Below are 18,727 nucleotides of genomic sequence, written 5' to 3'. Positions count from 1 at the left end.
GAGGAAAAAAAAAACTTTGGAGAGAAATTACCTGTCTCGATGTGAGTTTGATCAGGGACCCTTCATACCCCTGCAGAGAGAGGTGGTTATCACAGGGAAGGTCAGAAGCCTGTTGTGCTAGCCCAGCCACCCATAACGTCAGCCCCCCTTTCTCCACCAGTGCTTGCCTGCATCATTCTCACACCACTCCCACCACGTGTCCACCACCCTGACCTCCACCAGTGTTGAGTGCCCTCTGCCCTTGTGTTCTGTATCACATGGTGTAGCACACGATGTGGGCATCATGTGGTAGCGTTCATCATTTCGTGCGTAAATTCCCACTTGCTCCGCTAACTTGTAATGTGGAAGCACAGACCCCACCTTTTTAAAGTTTTCTCAAAACTTGAACTGAAAAGACTACACTGAATCTCAAAGATTCCTTATATGGCAAAGCCTACTGAGATTCTCTCTTGTTTCCACTTTGCAGATGAGGAATGAGAGGCTCAGAAGGGCTAAGCAATCGACGAAAGCAACATGTGAATTAACACAACCGGGACAGAGAGCTGGGTCTGCGATCAGTTTCTGACACACTGCCCTCTGCCTTCCTGCTGCCCAATCCAGGTCGGATTCACTCCTGATGCTTCTCCTCCACCCTAGGCTCCGCCCGTGGGTGGCTGGGTCCAGACTCACCTTGAACGGCCTGAAGAGCAGGTAGAGTTCTCTGGGTTTAATGTCCACAGGGAGGCCACTGACGAATAGTGTTCGGACCTGGTGACAGAGACCACAGTAGACAGGGATGATAGCTCTTCCTCCAGGAAGGAACTAAAATCCTTCCAGAGTTTAAGGAGGAAATCTGTATTTCCTGGGCTTCCTTTGGAGGCCAAGGCAAATGAACACTCAGAGTTTCATAGTACTTAACTTTTCAGAGCCCTTTCTGTACCCTTTCCTTTCTCTACATTCATCCTGCAGTTGACTCAACAAGCACCTGCTAAGTACCTCTGTACACAGACTGAGCTGAAGAGCTGCAAGAGGGGAGAGCCCTGTGTCATAAGCACACAGATCAAGGATCCTTTTTCAGATCAAGGATTCCTGAGACTTGAAGAAAGCTATGGTGTCTTACCCCCAAGAATATACAAGTCAAAACATATATATTTTTCAGAAGATACAAATGGACCCCAGATTGAGAGTCTCTGCCTAGTCTAGAGAAGAGGCAAGGATGTAAATGGATAGTAAGCCCTATACCACACTACACCAGGAGTGATTTCAACAGAAGGCCTGGCGTGTTCACATCCATCTCCTAGTGCTTTCTAAGCTAGATGTAAGCTCTTCGATGGCAGGGAATATGTTGTGTGTTTGCCTCTATGCCCAGGTCTTAGCATGGTGCTGTATTAAATGTTTACTAACTAAGAGACCGGGTTAAGGAGTCAGAGATGGAACAATTATGCTGGGTTTTGAAGAAGGAGTACGATCTTACCGGCTTCAAGTGAGGCAGATGGTGCTATAAGTTATGAGCCTTGCCCTCAACATGGTTACAAGCTGATGGGAAAGCCAAAGCTAGACACCAGGTGTCCATCCTGTGACTCCAACCAAACCCGACCTCCTGAACTGTGGGTGAGGTCCCTAAGAGGGTTGGCAGACACTCTAAGTTATTACTGCTAGTTAAATGCTGCTGGCACCAGATGCTCAACTAGCAAGGCCAGATCAGCCAATAATTATAACGGGGAGGGAGGATTTCCCATCGTTTAGATCCCTTAGAAATATATATTAAAACCGTAGCTAAGTTGTGAAAAATCCAAACGAACAGAGCTTCCCTATACACTTGACACCTGATTTCAAGTCTCTTTTTTTAAAAATTTTTTAAAATGTTTGTTTATCTATTTAAAGAGAGCAAGCCGGGAAGGGGCAGGGAGAGAGAGGGTAGAGAGAGAATCCCAAGCAGGGTTTGTACTGTCAGCACAGAGCCCGACAAGGGACTGGAACTCACGAACCCGAGATCATGACCTGAGCCAAAATCCCAGGAGGTCATGCCCTGAGCCGAAATCAAGAGTCAGACACTTAACGGACTGAGGCACCCAGGCGCCCCTCAAGTCTCATTTCATACCACCAAGCAAGCCAAGCATAGATCTTCTGAACTCACCCCTGCCAGTATAAGAAAAAGCTCATGCGCCTCAGCCTGCCTCCCTGCCCTGTGGCCTTTCCTGATACCATTTAGATGCCCTACCTACAATGGGCCACATTCCCTTCTTCAGAGGTACCAAAAAACTTGCTCCATATTCCAGTGATGGCCTGCCAAACCCACGTGACAGCCTTTTCAAAGTCAGTGGCTTGAATCAGGAGCCTGGGCAGCTAGGCAAAGTTACACCCAATGCATGCAGGCAGGCAGGCCAACAGGCATAGACACCCCCACCACTCTACCTCTGCCCAGTCAACACACAGATCTGAACAACAGAGCCAGGAATGGCAAAGGCAACCACCCCCAACCAGTGTCACCAGCCCCACCCACACAAGAATGAGCCCAGCACGTGGCTAATAAAGAATGGATGAGGACAACCTTCTTCTCTTGCATGGGTTTTTGCCAAGAAGCATACCAAGCAGGATCCTTTGCCATTTAGGATGCATCTTCCCCCTTTGGTCATGCCTTTCCCTCACCAGACACGCCTCTGCTTCCAGGCCTGGGGTGAAGATTCTGCACATTTCACAGGCCTTGGCAGCTCGCATTGCTGTATACACAGTTCTCAAGCATGGTCCTGTTGCCAGAAGCACCTGGGAAAAACTGGACAGCCCGAGCTCCAGGGTAGCGTAAACCCAGCTCCTGGGCTCCAGAGAGCAACAGTCCTCTACACCCCTGCCCTTTGATAAAAGAACCTTTAATTTACACGCATACCACCAAACAGAAGTGACTTATTTGGGTCATGCAGCAAACCCAGGTCTCCTGACTACTCATCCAGGCTGCTTTTGGGTGCCAGAACATGGGCACTCAGCCCACCCCCCGAAGATGGACTCAAAGAGCGCAAGCCAGCCAGGGCCCTGCTGGAAGAACCTGGATCAGTACTACTCCCTCCTCCTTGGGACGTGGCTTTGGTCAAAGATGTGGAGCCAGAGCCGCCCCACAGAAACCTCTGCCTCAGTTCTCCCCAGGGGCCACCCATTTCACCCAGGCTAATTTTAAACCCTTCCTCAAATGGCTCCTTTCTGACCAGACCTCCCCAGAGGCCCCCTTAAATAGCAAGTTCTCAGCACAAAATTTCCTGCATGGGCTGGGGGTGGGGTTGAGGGTGAGTATAGGGGAGCTTTCCCTCATTCCCAGTTAGGATCCTTGTTTCCAACCTTCCTGCTGGGCCAGATGACCTTTTTCCTCTGCCTCCATCTTTTAGGTTCTCAAGTGTCCAAAATGCTACAATGCAGAGCTACCACCCTGTCCCTGGCCACCTCTCAGGGAATAAGCTGAGGTCAGGCAGTTATGGACTAGGTGGGAGGTCCCTTTCTGCCAGGTCACAGGAAGCCTAACCTGAATACTCTTCTTGGTTCTCACTTGACCTTGGTTGCCCTGGAAGATGATGTGCCCTCTGCCTATCCCCTTGTGCAAATAGGGAAACTAAGGCCCAGATAGGGAGCATGCAGCTTAGGAGCTGAGCTGGATAAGATCCAGGGACCCTGACTTAGTCATCTATGCCATCAGCAATCCACCTTGCTGTGGGGACAGAAAGAATGGTACCCGGGTGGCCTCGCTGGCCCCATGGGTGGGTAAAGAGCTGCCACTGTTCATTCAGTAGCCAGTCCCTTCCCCAGGCACTTGTTTAGGATGCCAGCTGGAGTAACGGGGGAAGAATAAGAAGAAGCCGGCAAACCAGAGGTGGCAGGATGTATATAACCTTAGCAGGCTGGTCAACTACATGTGGAGAGGACAAAAGGTTGCAGAGCCTACCCTCCCTCCCGCTCCCAACCCCATCAGGTCCTGCCCCAGCCCCAACTATTCCAGGCCCCAGACAAGCACCCACACAGGCCTGCCTCAGGCAGCTGCTTGTGCTGCCCCTCAGCACTCCCCTTCCCCTTCCTCACTCCTTTTTTTTTTTTTTAAGTTTATTTATTTACTTTGAGAGAGAGAGAGAGAGAGAGAGAGAGAGAGAGAGAGAGAAAATCCCAAGCAAGCTCCGCGCTGTCAGCATGGAGCCCAACTCGGGGCTCGAACTCATGAAACCACAAGATCATGACCTGAGCTGAAATCAAGAATCATATGCTTAACAGATGCTTAACCGACTGAGCTACCCAGGCACCCCTCCCCTTCCGCATTCCTTAACTAAAGGGCACTCATCTTGTGGATTCCTCTATTTCTTCACTCCCCTTTCCTTCCTCAGAAGTCCTATGGGGACAGGACCCCCTGCCTTACATCGTTCCCACAATCTGAACTTACTCCCTCCACCTGGACTGTATAAAACCCCAGAGACAGGAGCCAAATCTTAAAACTTTCCTATCAACCAAGGTACCTAGAGTCAGGCCCCAGCACTTGAGATGCCCCCCCCATCTCTATGCACCTCAGCCCCCCAAAGGAGAAATTCCCAGCCATAGACAGATGTGGCCCAGCAGGGCAAGGTGACACCACACATGGGGAAGAGAACAGGCTTCAGTTGGTTACACCAGAGTCTGTACCCTAGCTTTATGCTTGACTTAGGGAAGTGGTTTCACCTCTCCAAATCTCAGTTTCTTCATCTGTACAATGCAGATACCATCTACCTCCAGGATAAAGAGCTCACTTTATGCCCGGCATGTAGGAGAGGCTCAACAAAATACTGGTTCCCTTAGGGCTCCTGTAATCACAGCATTCACCTGCACAAAAACCTCCCTATCAGGTACCATAAGCCATTTATTTATAAGGTTGCCTAGTGAGTCTGGATTGGATCCAAGTCAGTCTGGAGCTGGGAATGCAGATGAGTCAACCTTAGGTAGTCACTGGATTCTTTAGTGTTCCTTCCTTTTCCCCAGGGAGGGAATGACCAAGGTGGAAGGCACCATGGAGACCAGCTAGTTCAACATCCTCATTTTGCAGATGAGAAAACTGAGTTTCAGAATAGGAAGGTGACAGAATAAGCTGATGGCACACTCAGGATTCTTCAGGGGACAGTAGGGACAGAGACACACAGTTACTTCTCCAAGGCCTTACAACTCCTGTGTCCCAGGCTGGCACTGGAGATCACTCCTTCCATGCCACTTACTGGAGCCAGTCTCATGGCCATAAGGTGCAACATTCAGGAAAGAGTTTGGGTACAGACAAGGATTCAGGCACCAGTTGCCTACTGATGCCAAGATAGAAAGATTAATCAAAGAACACACGTCCTGCCTACTCCACACGTTTAGTACAAGAATTCAACACACAAACACACAAAGGTGCTCAAGTATTTGAAGAAAACATAAGGGGTGGTTCACACAATCCCAGGCTGCTAGAAGGCACCAAATTTGTTTACCTGGGCCCTTCTCCTTCCATACACTTAACTCTTTCTCCAGAAGTGTCCAGACAACCCAAAGGGTTATACCCGACTCCCATCCTGAAACATGGAAAGCACTGCAATCCTTTTAAAACGGTCATCTTTAGGGGCACCTGGATGGCTCAGTTGGTTAAGCGTCTGACTTTGGCTCAGGTCATATCTCCCATGTCGGGCTCTGTACTGATAGCTGGGAGGCTGGAGCCTGCTTCAGATTCTGTGTCTCCCTCTCTCTCTGCTCCTCCCCCACTCACACTCTGCCTCTCTCTCTCTCTCTCACACAAAAATAAACATTATTAACAAACAAACAAACAAACAAAACTCATCTTTATGGCAAGTACCAGTAGACAGGGCTGGACCGTAGTCACATCCTTAGCACAGGTGGAAGGTATGTCTGGAACAGTGTAGAGAAGATATTAGGAGAGAAATGGAAACAGTATGGAGAATCTTCAGAAGTCAGTGAAAGGGGTGCCTGGGTGGCTCAGACGGTTAAGCGTCCGACTTCGGCTCAGGTCATGATCTAATGGTCCGTGAATTCGAGTCCCGCATCGGGCTCTGTGCTGACAGCTCAGAGTCTGGAGCCTGTTTCGGATTCTGTGTCTCCCTCTCTCTCTGACCCTCCCCTGTTCATGCTCTGTCTCTGTCTCAAAAATAAATAAACGTTAAAAAAAAAATTAAAAAAAAAAAAGAAGTCAGTGAAAGAATAAACATGCTGAGGAACAGCTTTTCTGGTGGAACCTGCTGGAAGCACCAGATTCAACATGGATTAAAGAACTGGCTAGAGAGATGTGCCCATACAGGTCACTGCAGACATAGCCATGCAGCCTTCATGATGGTCAGCAACAGACTCAGCCACACTATAGATCCCAGCTAGCATCAGGTTTGCCTAGAGGAACCAAATGGCCTTTGGCACAACTGTGTCCCCCATCAAGTAGGTTTTGGGGACTGGGCTGCTCTTCCTTTAGGCAAGTCCTGCTGCCTGTCCTTCCCCCAAGTTGCTGGGAGTGAAGGGGTTGGGGAGGTCTAGCCCCATCTGCTAAGTCCACACCACAGGCTATCACCGGTGGACAGACTTCCTGGGGTTGTCTAGGTCTTTGCTGTGTCTTCTTGGGCCCTTTCCCACTAGCTAGTGCTGGACCATATATACTGCCATGGAGGTGGGGGGCACTGCTCACCTCTTCCACAGGAGGCCCCTGAGCTCGCTCCCAGTGCTCCAGGGGAGAGGAAGAGAGGGCAGGACCTGGGGAACTTCCCTCACCCCCAGAATTACTCTTGAGGTCCCTGTGGAGGGAATGTTCCCTAGAAGAAGCCTCTCAACTCACTTTCTAACCCCAGCGTGATAGAGCACCCAGGCTTCCCAGACTCCCTGGCTCTTCTCCTCGGGCCTCATACTGGAAGTCTCTTTCTCCCTCTGTAGTCCTCCCCAGCCCAGAGTAAGATCACCTTCTAAAAAGAAGTAGGAAGAAGGACTCTGACAAACTCATTCTTACCTGTACGTCTGTTGTTTTTCCTTTAGACAAACTGACATTTGTTTATAGATGTTCAGAAAAATGAAATCAAAAAGAAGGCTTTAAGAGCAAGGTGACAGTGACACCCACTGTATCAGCCTTATACATTTTTAACATTTACTTTATTTTAAAAAGTTATGTTTTCTGAGAAAGACAGAAAGACAGAGAGAGAGAGAGAGAGAGAGAGAGAGAGAGAACGTGAGTGGAGGAGAGATGGAGAGAGAGGGAGAGAGAAATCCCAAGCAGGCTCTGTGCTGTCAGCATAGAACCTAATGTGGGGCTCTCACTCAAGAACCATGAGATCACGACCTGAGTGGAGGAAACCAGTAGTCAGATGCTTAAATGACTGAGCCACCCAGACACCCCTTATTTATTTTAGAAAGAGAGTGCAAGCAGAGGAGGGGCAGATGAGAGGGGAGGGGGGAGGAGAGAGGGAGAGAGAGAGAAGAGAAGACATGAGAAGAGAAGAGAAGAATCTTAAGCAGGCTCCACATCCAGTGCGAAGTCCAATGTGGGCCTCAATCTCATGACTATGGGATCATGACCTGAGCCGAAATCAGGAGTTGGATGCTTAACTGACTGAGACACTCAGGCACCCCAGCATCAGCGTTACAGCACAAGTTCAGGCTTCTGTGGGAAAGGCTTCTAGGCAGGACTCATCCTCTATCAGTCCTGGTGGACATCTCTCCTGGTCCTTAACACTCATACAGGGGGACCTGTCATTCAGTGCTTCCAAGCCAGGCTAGCTCTCTAGTCACTGGCTGCTCAGAGGGCTCCCTCCTCCCCAGAGCACACAGGGGACCCAGCTCATCTAGAGGTCCTGCAAGAATTACAGGAAGGGGGCTGCGGGGCTGCTGGGAGAAGGGGGTGGGTGACCTACACAGAAGAAAGCAGCCAAAAGCTTCCATGTGGCACAAGACTGGGGTGGCAGTCAGTGGGGGCCCTCCTCCAATAAAAGAGGACCCTGCGCTCAGACTGGGGCCTGGCCACTCTGCCCTCACAAGTGTGTGCCCTCTTCTGCAATGGGAGGGACAGTCCTGATGCCAAGGGCCCTGTAGCTCCAACTCGCCCCAACTTTTTGACACAAGACTCCCTTCACACTGAGCATTAAACATACAACTTCACAGTTAAGGGCGGCAGCAGGGTATTGTGACTGAGAGGACAGGTCCATAAGCACCAGATTTTGTTATGAGACAGAAAGGGTAAACACTGCTTTCAAGAACAGTGGAATGCTAATAGATATTAAACCCTCTTATCCTTTAACTCTGAAGGACAAGCACAGCCTTCTTCAAAACCCCAGACTTAATCATCGCCAAGACCACACCCTGGACTTCAGGGACCACCCAGCCAGAGGACAGACTTTTCTCCACAAAGGATGCTGAGCTAGCCACCCACCCCCCACCTTTCCCCACCCCCAAATAAACACTATAGGCCCACTAGGAACACTCTGCCCTAGAAGACAGACTCCTGCCTTCCAGGCAAATCCCTGCCTCACAGGGCTGGGACACAGGAAGGACATGATTGGGAAAACTTGACTCTGGGCAATAGATACATCCTACCAAAGAGATAAAAATGACACTTGAAAATGGATTCTTTGCAGCAATCCTTTAGTATCTCTGAAAGTTGGAATTCAATCTGGAAAGGAAAAACTATTTCAATTGTCCATTTCATCAAATCGTTCAAGTGATGGGCTCACTTTGAATCCCCCCACCTACTCGATGCTTAGTGTGAGCTCTGGTGTCATCTGGATGGAAAACACCACTTAGGGAAGGGAGTGGGGGGAGAAGGGAAATCCAAAAAGGGAAAAACAAGCCTCTCATAAGTCCCTCCCACATCCTTCCCTGACTCCCAGCCCTCTGAAGCAACTGAAATGCAGAATATTTGAGCTAGAAGAAACCTTATTTTTAGATAAGGAAACCAACACCCAGGGGTCCAGTGAGTTGCTCGTGGTCACTGAGCATGTCAGAAGCAGCCCCAGGGTCCCCAGGTGCTCGTGAGTCAATGCTCCTTTGCAGACCTTAACCTTACACACCAACTTACTCAGACCCCAGTCAGGTCAGCCTTGGGCTTCTTGAAAATAAGTGGCCTTGGGGCACCTGGGTGGCTCAGTCAGTTGAGCAACCGACTTCAGCTCAGGTCACGATCTCACGGTTTGAGTTCGAGCCCCGCATCGGGCTCTGTGCTGACAGCTCGGAGCCTGGAGCCTGCTTCAGATCCTGTGTCTCCCTCTCTCTCTGCCCCTCTCCCACACATGCTCTGTCTCTGTCTCAGAAATAAATAAACATAAAAAAACATTTTTTTTAATATATAAAAGAAAATTAGTGGCCTTTAGGCTCTGACCTAAGGAGCCAGAAACAGCCCCTTGCAGAAGGTTGATTCAGGGCGGGGGGTTTGGGGTATGCTACTGGATGATGCCATGGTTAGTTGTCAACAGAATTAAGTACAGGGAGGTGAAAGGGAAGACAGACAGCCAATTCCCAGAAGTTAGTGGGAACAGCCTTGTGTCCCACTGACTTGGAGGCAGGGGCCAGAACAGGGCCACACACATGCCTCCGACAGGGCAGTTGGGCACATGTGGCCCCAGGAAGTCCCAAGTCCAAACGGAAGCCCAGGCCACCCCATCCTGACCAAGGGAGTTTTTGAGATGTAGCCTGCGTTCCATACAGCTTATGGCTCTCCTGATACAAAGATGCTTAAGGTCCTTTCTAAGCTTGCACCAACCACCATCACACCCAGCTCTGCTCTGTCTTCTCCAAGGGGAAGAAACCCCATTGAGAGTCAAGAAACTCTACTCTTGCTCAGCAAGAACCTGTTGATCAGACATGGAAACAAAACAACCATCAGGAAACCTGGGTAGAAGTCCCAGCCTGACCACCAGCAGGCAGGTAGCTTTGTGGCCTTCCTCTGCTGCCTCAACTGTAGAGGAAGGGTGCACTAGCCTCAGGGCCCTTCACATTCCACCTTGTAAGATACCAAGGAAGTAGGAAAAGGTGACTGAACCGCAGTATAAGACTTGGGCATTGCCCTCCTCCGTCTGCTCGGAGCTGAAGCGCTTCCCTTCCTTCTGCCCACAAGAAGGCAAAGTGGTGAAAAAGGGAATAGAGAACAAAAGGGTGACAGAGCAGAAAGTCAGCAGCCAGGTCCTGGGCCAAGGTGGGCTTGGAGGTTTGGGAGGGGTCTCTGCCGGGGCAATGTTGGGGTTGCCAAAAAGAAACCTCAGAGCAGTCTCCCACATATACCCCCCTGCCCAGAGATCTCAGAGGCCAGGGTTTTTTTTCTTTTGTGCATGTGTATAGAGGGCAGGGTGGGGGATGGGTTCTGCCCAGGTCTCAGGCTTAAGCTTGGCACCAGCAGGTCGCTCTTACCCCTCCCGGGGAAAGAAGTCCCTCTGAGTGGGGCCACTTGACGAGAGGTGGATGGAATGTGGTGACATGGCCCGCAGACGCAGGACTTATAAGGGCTGAACAAGGACACAGGGAAAAAGAGCAAACAGATACAGCCAGACATTGGATGTGAATTGAGACACACGTTCCCAGAACCTCAGTGCTTCCCATGCTCCTTCCGAGGAGCTCTGGGCTGCTCAGCTCCCAGACTAGGACGCTTCCCAGCTTCTAGCCTCCCTCCACATAGGACACCTCCAATGCCATTAGTCTGACCTGGTGTGAAGTTCCAGGCTTAGGATCTGTTCCACAGCGTTTTGCCTGCCCCTGCTAATTCCAGCCCCAAATCAAAGGGTGTGGCTCTCAGGACCCATTCTGGGCAGCACTTTGTGGTTTCCAGGTCTTTCATACCTACCATCTGGCATGTGAGCCTGGCAATCCTTTGATGTAACAGGCAAAAAAGTACTGGCCCATTTTACAGATGAAGAGCCAGCTCAGGGATTAGGTGTCTGGCCAGCCAGTGGCAGAGCCAGCAGTAAAATCCAGGTTGTCTGGGAACCTGAGGCACTTCCCCTATAGCCTGCAGTGTGTACTAGAGTCCAGACTGTGTGTGTACAAGAATCAAGGGAACCAAGTTGGGATGGTAAGAAGTTCTCTAAAGGGTGGGACAGGGCTGGGTATGTAGAGAGTGTTAAATAAAATGGCTTCAGACCTAATGCTCCAAGCTACTTCTAGCCTCAGGAACAAAAGGCATAAACATCTTGGGAACACACCTGGTCAAAAGTCTGTTGTGAGTACCGGCCTACACCTCATTTACAGGGAACCAGATCTAACTGTGTGAACTGCACCGTGCAGACTCAGTGGCATGGCTGGGTGACTGCTTTCCATTTGGTTCCAGACAGTGCCAGGGGCCATGGTTTTCAGAGGCCACTCAAGTGGCAGGCTCACAGGGCCCCCAGCATGGAGGCCTGCTGGGCAAGGTTTCCTTCCCTTCTATGCCATCCACCTCCCCATCCCTCCTGGGGCTGTGGGGTCAGCCAGCGCAGATCCATCGCTTGTCCCAGTGCCTGGTAAGGGCTGCAGTTGTCCTCACTGAAACACACCAACCCATGCATTAAAGAGTTGGCCTGGGGGAATCTTACACCCCTTCCCCAGCTCTGAAATCAACACCTCCAACCCTTAAACCACCTTATGGTATTCCACTGTGAACATAGCACTGAGCCTACCACACCTGTATACTGCCTGAAGGAAGCAGATGAAGCCTGAGAAGGGATGTTTCCTAACATAATGCTACACTGTTCAGGAATGGAAGCTGCTTCAAGGGCCTGTATTCTGGTTTAGAGCTCCTCAGTCACAAACATCCCAAGCTGTGCCTGGATATGGCCACAACCATACATCAAGAATGAGGACCAGTCTGGGCAGAAGTTCTTCACACAGCCTTCATTTCAACAAACATTCTCAAAAAAGGGCCTTAGATCCTATTCAAGTAACCTCTCCTGACCACCTCCCACTCCGCCAATAAAAGCCCAAACCCACTTGGGGAAGAAGGTGGCTAACCACAAAAGGGAACTAGGTACTCCAGACACTCATCCCATGGCCTGGTCCAGGTCAGGTTCTGTCCTTTCTCCCTGAGAGTCCCAGGCCTGTTCACAATTAAACAGGCAGCCTTGATGACTTCTGACAGCCAAGAGCCTCTGCTCAGTCAGCCGTAAATGACTAAAGGCCATGGCAGATAGACCTACACAGACCCTCCCACTACACACAGCCTTTGCTATACCCCAGAGGCCCCCAGCACAGACGGATCCACCAGTGGACTCTTCATGAAGGGAGGACCCCACCTGTCAGCCTTGGCACATCTCAGAGGTAACCATATTTTTTCCATCCAAGGATAGGATGGGGAAGCAGCGGAAAGAGGGAAGCCATGTTGTCCCTGGGCAGGGAGTAGATGGGGTTCTGGCATACAGAGCTTTGTGGACTATCTATAGTTCTGGCCTCACAGCAGCATGGTTTCTGAAGTCTAGTGATGGGCTCTGCCCCACTGCCTCATGGCTTTGCCAGGCGTGTGAGGATCCCTCTAAGGCAGCCATGGTCAGGGAACGGCAGAGAAACTAATACGGTAGCAGATGTCAGTGCTACCCAAAACCAATGGCCCAGCAGAGGCTGGGGGCCATTGGGTGGTACCAGAACCTAGCACTCTAGCTCAGCTCTGGGTAACCAGAGGTTGGAGGCCATGGAGCAGGAATCCAGCCCCCAGGCCAGGTGGGATGGACACCTATATCTCTCAGGACTGTCTGGAGCCCCAATGGGATAAATGGGTTAGAGACCATGAGAGCAAAAAGCGAGGCACCCGCACTTCATGTCTTGACTCCACTCTGAGTACTCACCAGACCCCCTCTGGAGATGAGAACAAGAAGAAATCATTATGTCCAAATGTTCAATGGATTTAGAAGCTGGTTCCTACTGGGATAAGCTAGCCAGGCTGCCCATGAGCCGGGAAGGAGGAGAGGAGGATACCCAACGGAATGACCCACCCCCACAAAAATGACAGGCAGCTGCTTTAGAGTGGGTACCGTTTCCTATTTAAGATGTCCAAAACATCAGGGTACCAGGGCAAGGGGGTGGGGTAGGGGAAGGAATGAAAGCAGTAAGCCCCTGCACAGGCAACAAGGGGTTGTATTGCCTGTAGGGAATTGAACAATAATAAAATTGACTTGATCTCATTTTATTATCACCCTGCACTGGCAATTCTAAATCCTGTCGGTGATAAAGATGTTCCTTCTACAAGGGTTGCCAGCTTCCATCACCCAGTCTTCAGATACCTATCCCAGCCCAAAGGGAACTAATCTGGAACAGCAGGACCCAGAGCTCAGGCCTCAAAAACTTTAGTTGCAGGATCTTTTTTCCCCCTACCCCCCAAACTCACCAAAACCCTAATATAAAACAAAACAGCAGATACAGTGAGTGTGTGGTTCAGAGCAAACTCTGGGTTCAAATCCCAACTTACCTACTAACTACATAAAAGTTATTTAACCTGTCTCAGATTCCTCATTTATAAAACAGTAATGACAATAATTCACAGTGCTGTTATTGTGCAAGTTCAAGGAGGTAAAAGGGTGAATTACTTCAGGTAATACCTGACTCAAACACTGTGTATGGGCTTACTACTACTAATCGGACAGCGTCTCTATTAGGTTATTTGAATAGAGAAGACACATGCACAACAACCCCCAGGGAGGAAGGCAGCCCAGCCTATAGCATCTGCCTGGGTCTACCTGCTGGGACCCTGTGTCCAGGTAAATGCCCAGAAGTATAGACTCCTCCCTACCTTCATATCAAAAAAGAGCTTGCAGATACAGCATCAACACGCCCCAGATTTTGTCAAATGTTTTTAATGGCAGAGAAAAGAGGAAGTGGCTGAGTCATATGTTGGGCCCCAGAATTCCTTCACCTTCATCTAGAGTGCAGAGACCTCTAGGGGACACACGGTGGACCCAGAGGTGTCCTGCCTGCAAGGAGCCACAATGGCCTAGATCCACTGGATGTAGTGGACAAGCAAAGATGGGAGTGGGAGGGCAGTAAGGGGCCAAGACCCTCCAGTCAAACTGTAGCCCCTTCGGCTGCCATTAATGCCTGCCTCTCTACAGTTTACCATTAGGCTGGCAAAAAAACTTCAACTCTTAGAAACTTGAACTCCACCCACCCAAGATTCCAAATACTACTTTCCTTAGCAGCCCCCCCACAATGAATAATTACTGTAACTTAGTATTACCTTGTACTATGAAATTAAAGTCTCCATTTTCAAAATAGACCATGTTTTCAAACCACATGTACCCCTCCCCAGAAACATTGTAACTCTCTAGCCATCCCTAAAGAATCACTAAGACAAGCTTGGGTCTGGGATTCTACAGCCTCACAGGCAAGCCTGTCCTGGGCTGTCTGACCTCACCTTCTGGAGTTCCAGCACCAGCTATGACGCACCTGGGTTAAGGTAGAGGCTCTAGACTGAAAGGGACACTCAGCTCTTCCCCTGAAGACCCTCTCCTTAATTCCTCACTGCCCTCCTTAGCTTTCAAAGGGTAGCAGAGCTTCTAACACCTCTCCTTTCCAAGTGACAGAAAATGCCAATTTTCCCAACCATGCATGATCTCAGGCACTTCACAATGTGGCCCCCACTACTGCTGAAAGCTAGCAAACTCCTGGAAGTCATGTGGCTCCACAATCCACCTCTCACTTTTACACATGCTATTCCCTCTTCTTGGAATGCCTTCTGACTGGCACAAGCCTAAGAACCTCCTACTGAGCTACATCTCAGGGAGGGCTCACTTCTACCTTCTCAGTGGTACCACTGCATCACTTGGTGATATTCCCTCATTTCACCACATCCCATTCCCTCCTGGCAAGTCCTTCTCACCTCCAGTCTGTGATCTTTCACCTGGAATCCTGACCCCTGGTCCAGAAAAGGAACCTAATGCCTGTGATAGAGACAAAGCCCCAGTGGGTAGGGTGGCCAAGCAGGAAGAGTCAAGCTCCTCATGCAAAGGAGCTTAAAATGAGGAGCCCCACTGATACCCCTTCTGGAACCACGAAAACATACCCCTTTCTCCAGAAACCTAACGCCTTTAGAAATGAGTAGGGGGAGTAGGACTCTTTGGTTCTCTAGGCTTGCTTTACCTAATTTCCAACAGCCAGCCTGGGTTAGTCATGAAAGTAAACTAGCACTGCTAACAGATTCCCCAGATGGTGGCTCCTGGGGGATGCAGAAATGACTGCCTAGGGGACATTGAAGCTAAAGGAAGGAATCCAGGTCCAGCTCAAACCAGCAATTCAAGATGGAACCTCAGTAGGAGAGATCTTGGCCCAGAGGGCTAATAAGGGGAGGGGGCTCATCCTTGCAATTACCTGGCCAGAGCAGACACTGGGCTCCAGGAGATTCCCAGAGCCTTTAGTTTTAGACTTCTATTAAACACAGGGCTGTGCCCCTCCATCAGCACACGGCAGCACTAGTCCTATAACCCACCTCTACCTGCAAGGAGAAGTTAACAGGGATTCCACTTCTTGAAGATCCTACCCTCTCTCTCAGAACAGGCACTTAGAAAAAAAGTGACCAATACTTCACATGCTTTAAGACTTTAGCTTGGCCACATGGTTCACCCTTCCCACTTCAAAGGGGTAAGTCTGAGGATCAGCACAACCTCTTGGGTAAACTCCCTGTTGAAGTCAACCTTCTAGCATTAGCGGTATTCTGGGTCCTTGCCCAGCTTCACAGGAGATGGCTTCCCTCTCCCAGTTTCAACCCCCAGGAGGCCAAGCAGCGATCTGCCCCCCCCCCCCCGCCCCCGCAACACCAGCAACCCTGTCACCCTCCCCCCAACTCTCAAGCGAGATTCTGAACAACCAGGTGGTGTCAGGATGGGGTTAAGGTTCTCATCAGTGCCACGGGCCTGTCAGCATGTCAAGGTCCAAAGAGGACAGGGCCTTCAGGGGGCAAAACCACCCCACCGCTCTGGAGCCCACACAAAACTAGCGGACAAATGTCAGGCCCTCCCTTTCCACCCTTCAGAGTCAAGAGTTATATATTCCCCCACCCTCCCTCCCTCCCTCCCTAAAAAGTGAGATCTAGACCTAGATTCTCAAGATGCCATGCCATTGGTGGACTAGGGTTGGCAGCAGGCCTCTGAATTACTAAGAGTGGGAGCTGGTGGTGTGACCCTCCCACCATCCCTCCCACAGTGAGGAGCCCAGCCCAGCAGTGGGCCACTGCCGCCATTCTGCACCAAACCCAGAGCACGGTCAGCCGGCACCACCGCCACTACATTGGAGGGAGGTGAGGGAGGTCAGTGACACCAGCCTCCACCAGGGGATCTGCGGTTTCTCCCCCAGACCAAGGGGAAGGGAGCTCAGGGTGGATAACTGGCCCTTGGTTTCCTGGGCAAGAGCTTGCCAGGACGCGGCAGGAAGGGTCTCCTAGCCTTGGAGTGACACAGCAGAGGCCAGAGGCCCCTGGAGAGAGATGCAAAGCCTGTCGTCCCCTTTCCGCATCAGTTTTTGTCTCTGTCGGCCCAGCTCCTGGTCTCCATTCGCCACCCTCAGCCTTAAGGCTTCTATTCACCACCTCATCATCACCCCTGCCACACACCCTCCCCGATTTCGCCATCCCATTAACCACACAGCTGCTGCTGATTCCACGAAGCCAAGCCGCCTCACACTCACTCCCTCCTCATACTTAGCACATGTCTGGTGGACAAGATAATGTCGCCTTTCCTTGCAGAATCCCACCCAGGCCAGCTCTGGGGTCCTGAATTGCCTGCTGGGGCAAAACCGGGGTGGAGGGGGGTGGCGGGGGGGGGGGGGGGGAGGGAGAACCGGGAACGAAGTATCTTTAGGCATCTCTTTCTCAACTCTAATTAACTGCCCCGCTGACCTCTTTGCCAAAGCCCAGGTTCTGGGGCTGCAAGCAAAGCCCGTCCACCTCCCGTGACTACAGCTCAGTTACAGTGAACCAAGGTGCCGGGCAGCCGTCCCGGGCCTCCAAGGTCACCGGGAGGGGTCAGGGTGGAAAGTGCAAGAGGGTGAGGGTGCCGCCCGCCCGTGGTGCTAATCCCGCTCAGTTCCTTCCAGCAGAGGCGGGAGTCCCAGCAGTACCGGAGGAGCTCCTCGGGTAGCGGCCCGGGCCAAGAGTGGAGAACGAGGGACGCGCGGGCAGCAGGCGTGGGGCAGACGCCGAGCCGCTCGCCCACCACGGGACGCACGGACGACGGCCGGCGCGCGGCCCGCCCCGAGCCCGGGAGGGCGGGGAGACAATGCCCGCCCGGCGGGGCAGTCCAGGCCGCGCGCCCCCGCCCGCCGGACACGGGCTGCTCCTCCCCGACCGAAGGGCAGCGGCGGGAAAGAGCCCCGAGCGATTGCCAGACCGGCCCCGCGCGGCGCGGGAGGCCCCGCGCGCCCTCTCCCCCGCCCACCTCCGCGTGCACTTCACCCCAAGTCCCGGGGCCGCAGACCCACCTCTTCCTCCAGAGTGCCGCCGGAGCCCGAGCCCGTGCCGGTGCCAGTGCTGGTGCTGTGCTCGCCGTCCGGCTTCAGGTTGCTCATGGTGCGGGGGGTGGGGTGGGGGTGGCGAGGGGAAGGGAACGCTGAGGGCGAGCGCGGCGCCCGGCCCCGGCGAGGAGGTGGGAAGGGGCGCGGTGAGCGGTGCGCTCCGGGAGTGCGGGGCGGAGTGGCGGTGGGGGGCGCACGGGGCGGTGAGAGGGGCAGCCGCCGCGTCAGGCTGGGGTCACATCAAGTTTGGCGGGTGCGGGATGTGGGGAGGGGGTGCGGCGGGGGAGGCACTGGGAACCGGAGCCGAGCCCGAGCGGCCGCCGCCTCCGCCTTTTCACTGCGACCGGCGAGTGCGCCCGCGGCGGCGGCGGCGGCGGCGGGGGGCGGGCGCCGGGGGAGGGGGCGGGCGCCGGGCGGTGGCGGGGGGCGGGGGCCGGAACCGGCCTCAGCTGGGGCCCGGCCAGCCCCCTCCCCCGCCCTCCTCGCGGTCTCCGGGGGAACGCGCAGCCAATCCCCGCCGCCCACTGCGGGCTCGCCCCGGCCGGGGCCGCGGCGCGCCAGCCTCTGGCGGGGCTTTTCCCCTCTCTCCCGCGGCTTCTCTCCCTCGGTCTCCTTTCCCCTTTCCCATCTGCACAAGTTTTTAAACTTTGATGAACTCGCCCAGTGAACTTTCTTAAAGGGTCCGCTCGCACCGTGCAGTCCCAGCCTGCGGGAGGTGGAGCTGCGTGCGAGGCACCCGCGCCCCCGTGTCCCTAGCCCGCCGCCACCCGGCGGCCCCAAGAGAGCGGCGCCCGCGCCCGAAGCGGGTCTCCTGGGTCGTCAGCTTCAGGAAGGAGACCCCCCCCCCACCTTGGACCATGATTTGGGGTTATGGGGTGTTCGGCGCTCTCATTTCACTCCCATATCCAGCCTCCCAGTCCCAGTCCACATTCCTGCCTTCCCCGAACGCAGAGCTGTTGGGGGCCGGGTTCTAAAGACTATGGCCGTCGGGGGCCCGACACCTGGGCTTTGGCCCTGACTGGCTGCTGTTTTGCTGCGTGACCTTGAGGAAATCACTTCCCCTCTCTGGCGTCAGGCTTCCAGCCTAGAGGGTGGGACTTAGATCAAACTCCCTTCCCGCTCCCAGTCACTGAATAGAACTCTGGGCGGGGAGATGAGTCTTTGGAACCCAAATAGTTATTAGCCCAGGGAGGGGGTACCTCGAAGGATCTAGAAGATTCCATTCGCCTTCCTGCCTCCAACCCCCAACCCCGCCTTTGGGTCCTCGCCTCCCTCTGCTTAAATACCGCCTCCCCACACACACCTTTTCTCCTCCTATTCAGAGCCCCAGGGCCGGGGTGGGGGGTGG

At 52.7% G+C, this 18,727-nt stretch overlaps 1 protein-coding gene across 3 annotated transcripts in view; it reads right to left on the bottom strand.

Annotated features, from left to right (window-relative positions):
• The window catches only part of RBPMS2 (RNA binding protein, mRNA processing factor 2), a 28,240-nt gene extending 9,733 nt beyond the window's left edge, over positions 1-18,507 (bottom strand). Inside the window, exons 1-3 of one of the 3 annotated variants that reach the window (XR_009605929.3) lie at positions 17,347-18,506; positions 670-747; positions 32-70 (exon numbers count right to left, since the gene is read on the bottom strand). Coding sequence is in view for 2 of the 3 variants with exons in the window: in XM_060618300.3 (XP_060474283.1) it covers positions 32-70; positions 670-747; positions 17,347-17,433 (204 nt within the window). In the remaining variant the exon portion in view is untranslated. Of the gene's footprint in view, positions 1-31; positions 71-669; positions 748-17,346 lie in introns of all 3 variants that reach the window. The other 2 variants (XM_060618300.3, XM_060618299.3) reach the window with 2 other exon arrangements.
• Positions 18,508-18,727: the final 220 nt, after the last annotated feature.

This window comes from Panthera onca, chromosome B3, assembly GCF_046562875.1.
Source record: "Panthera onca isolate mPanOnc1 chromosome B3, mPanOnc1 haplotype 2, whole genome shotgun sequence".
Taxonomy (NCBI): Eukaryota; Metazoa; Chordata; class Mammalia; order Carnivora; family Felidae; genus Panthera; species Panthera onca.
Note: the sequence above shows the minus strand (reverse complement) of the source record. Positions and strands in the feature narration are given on the sequence as shown.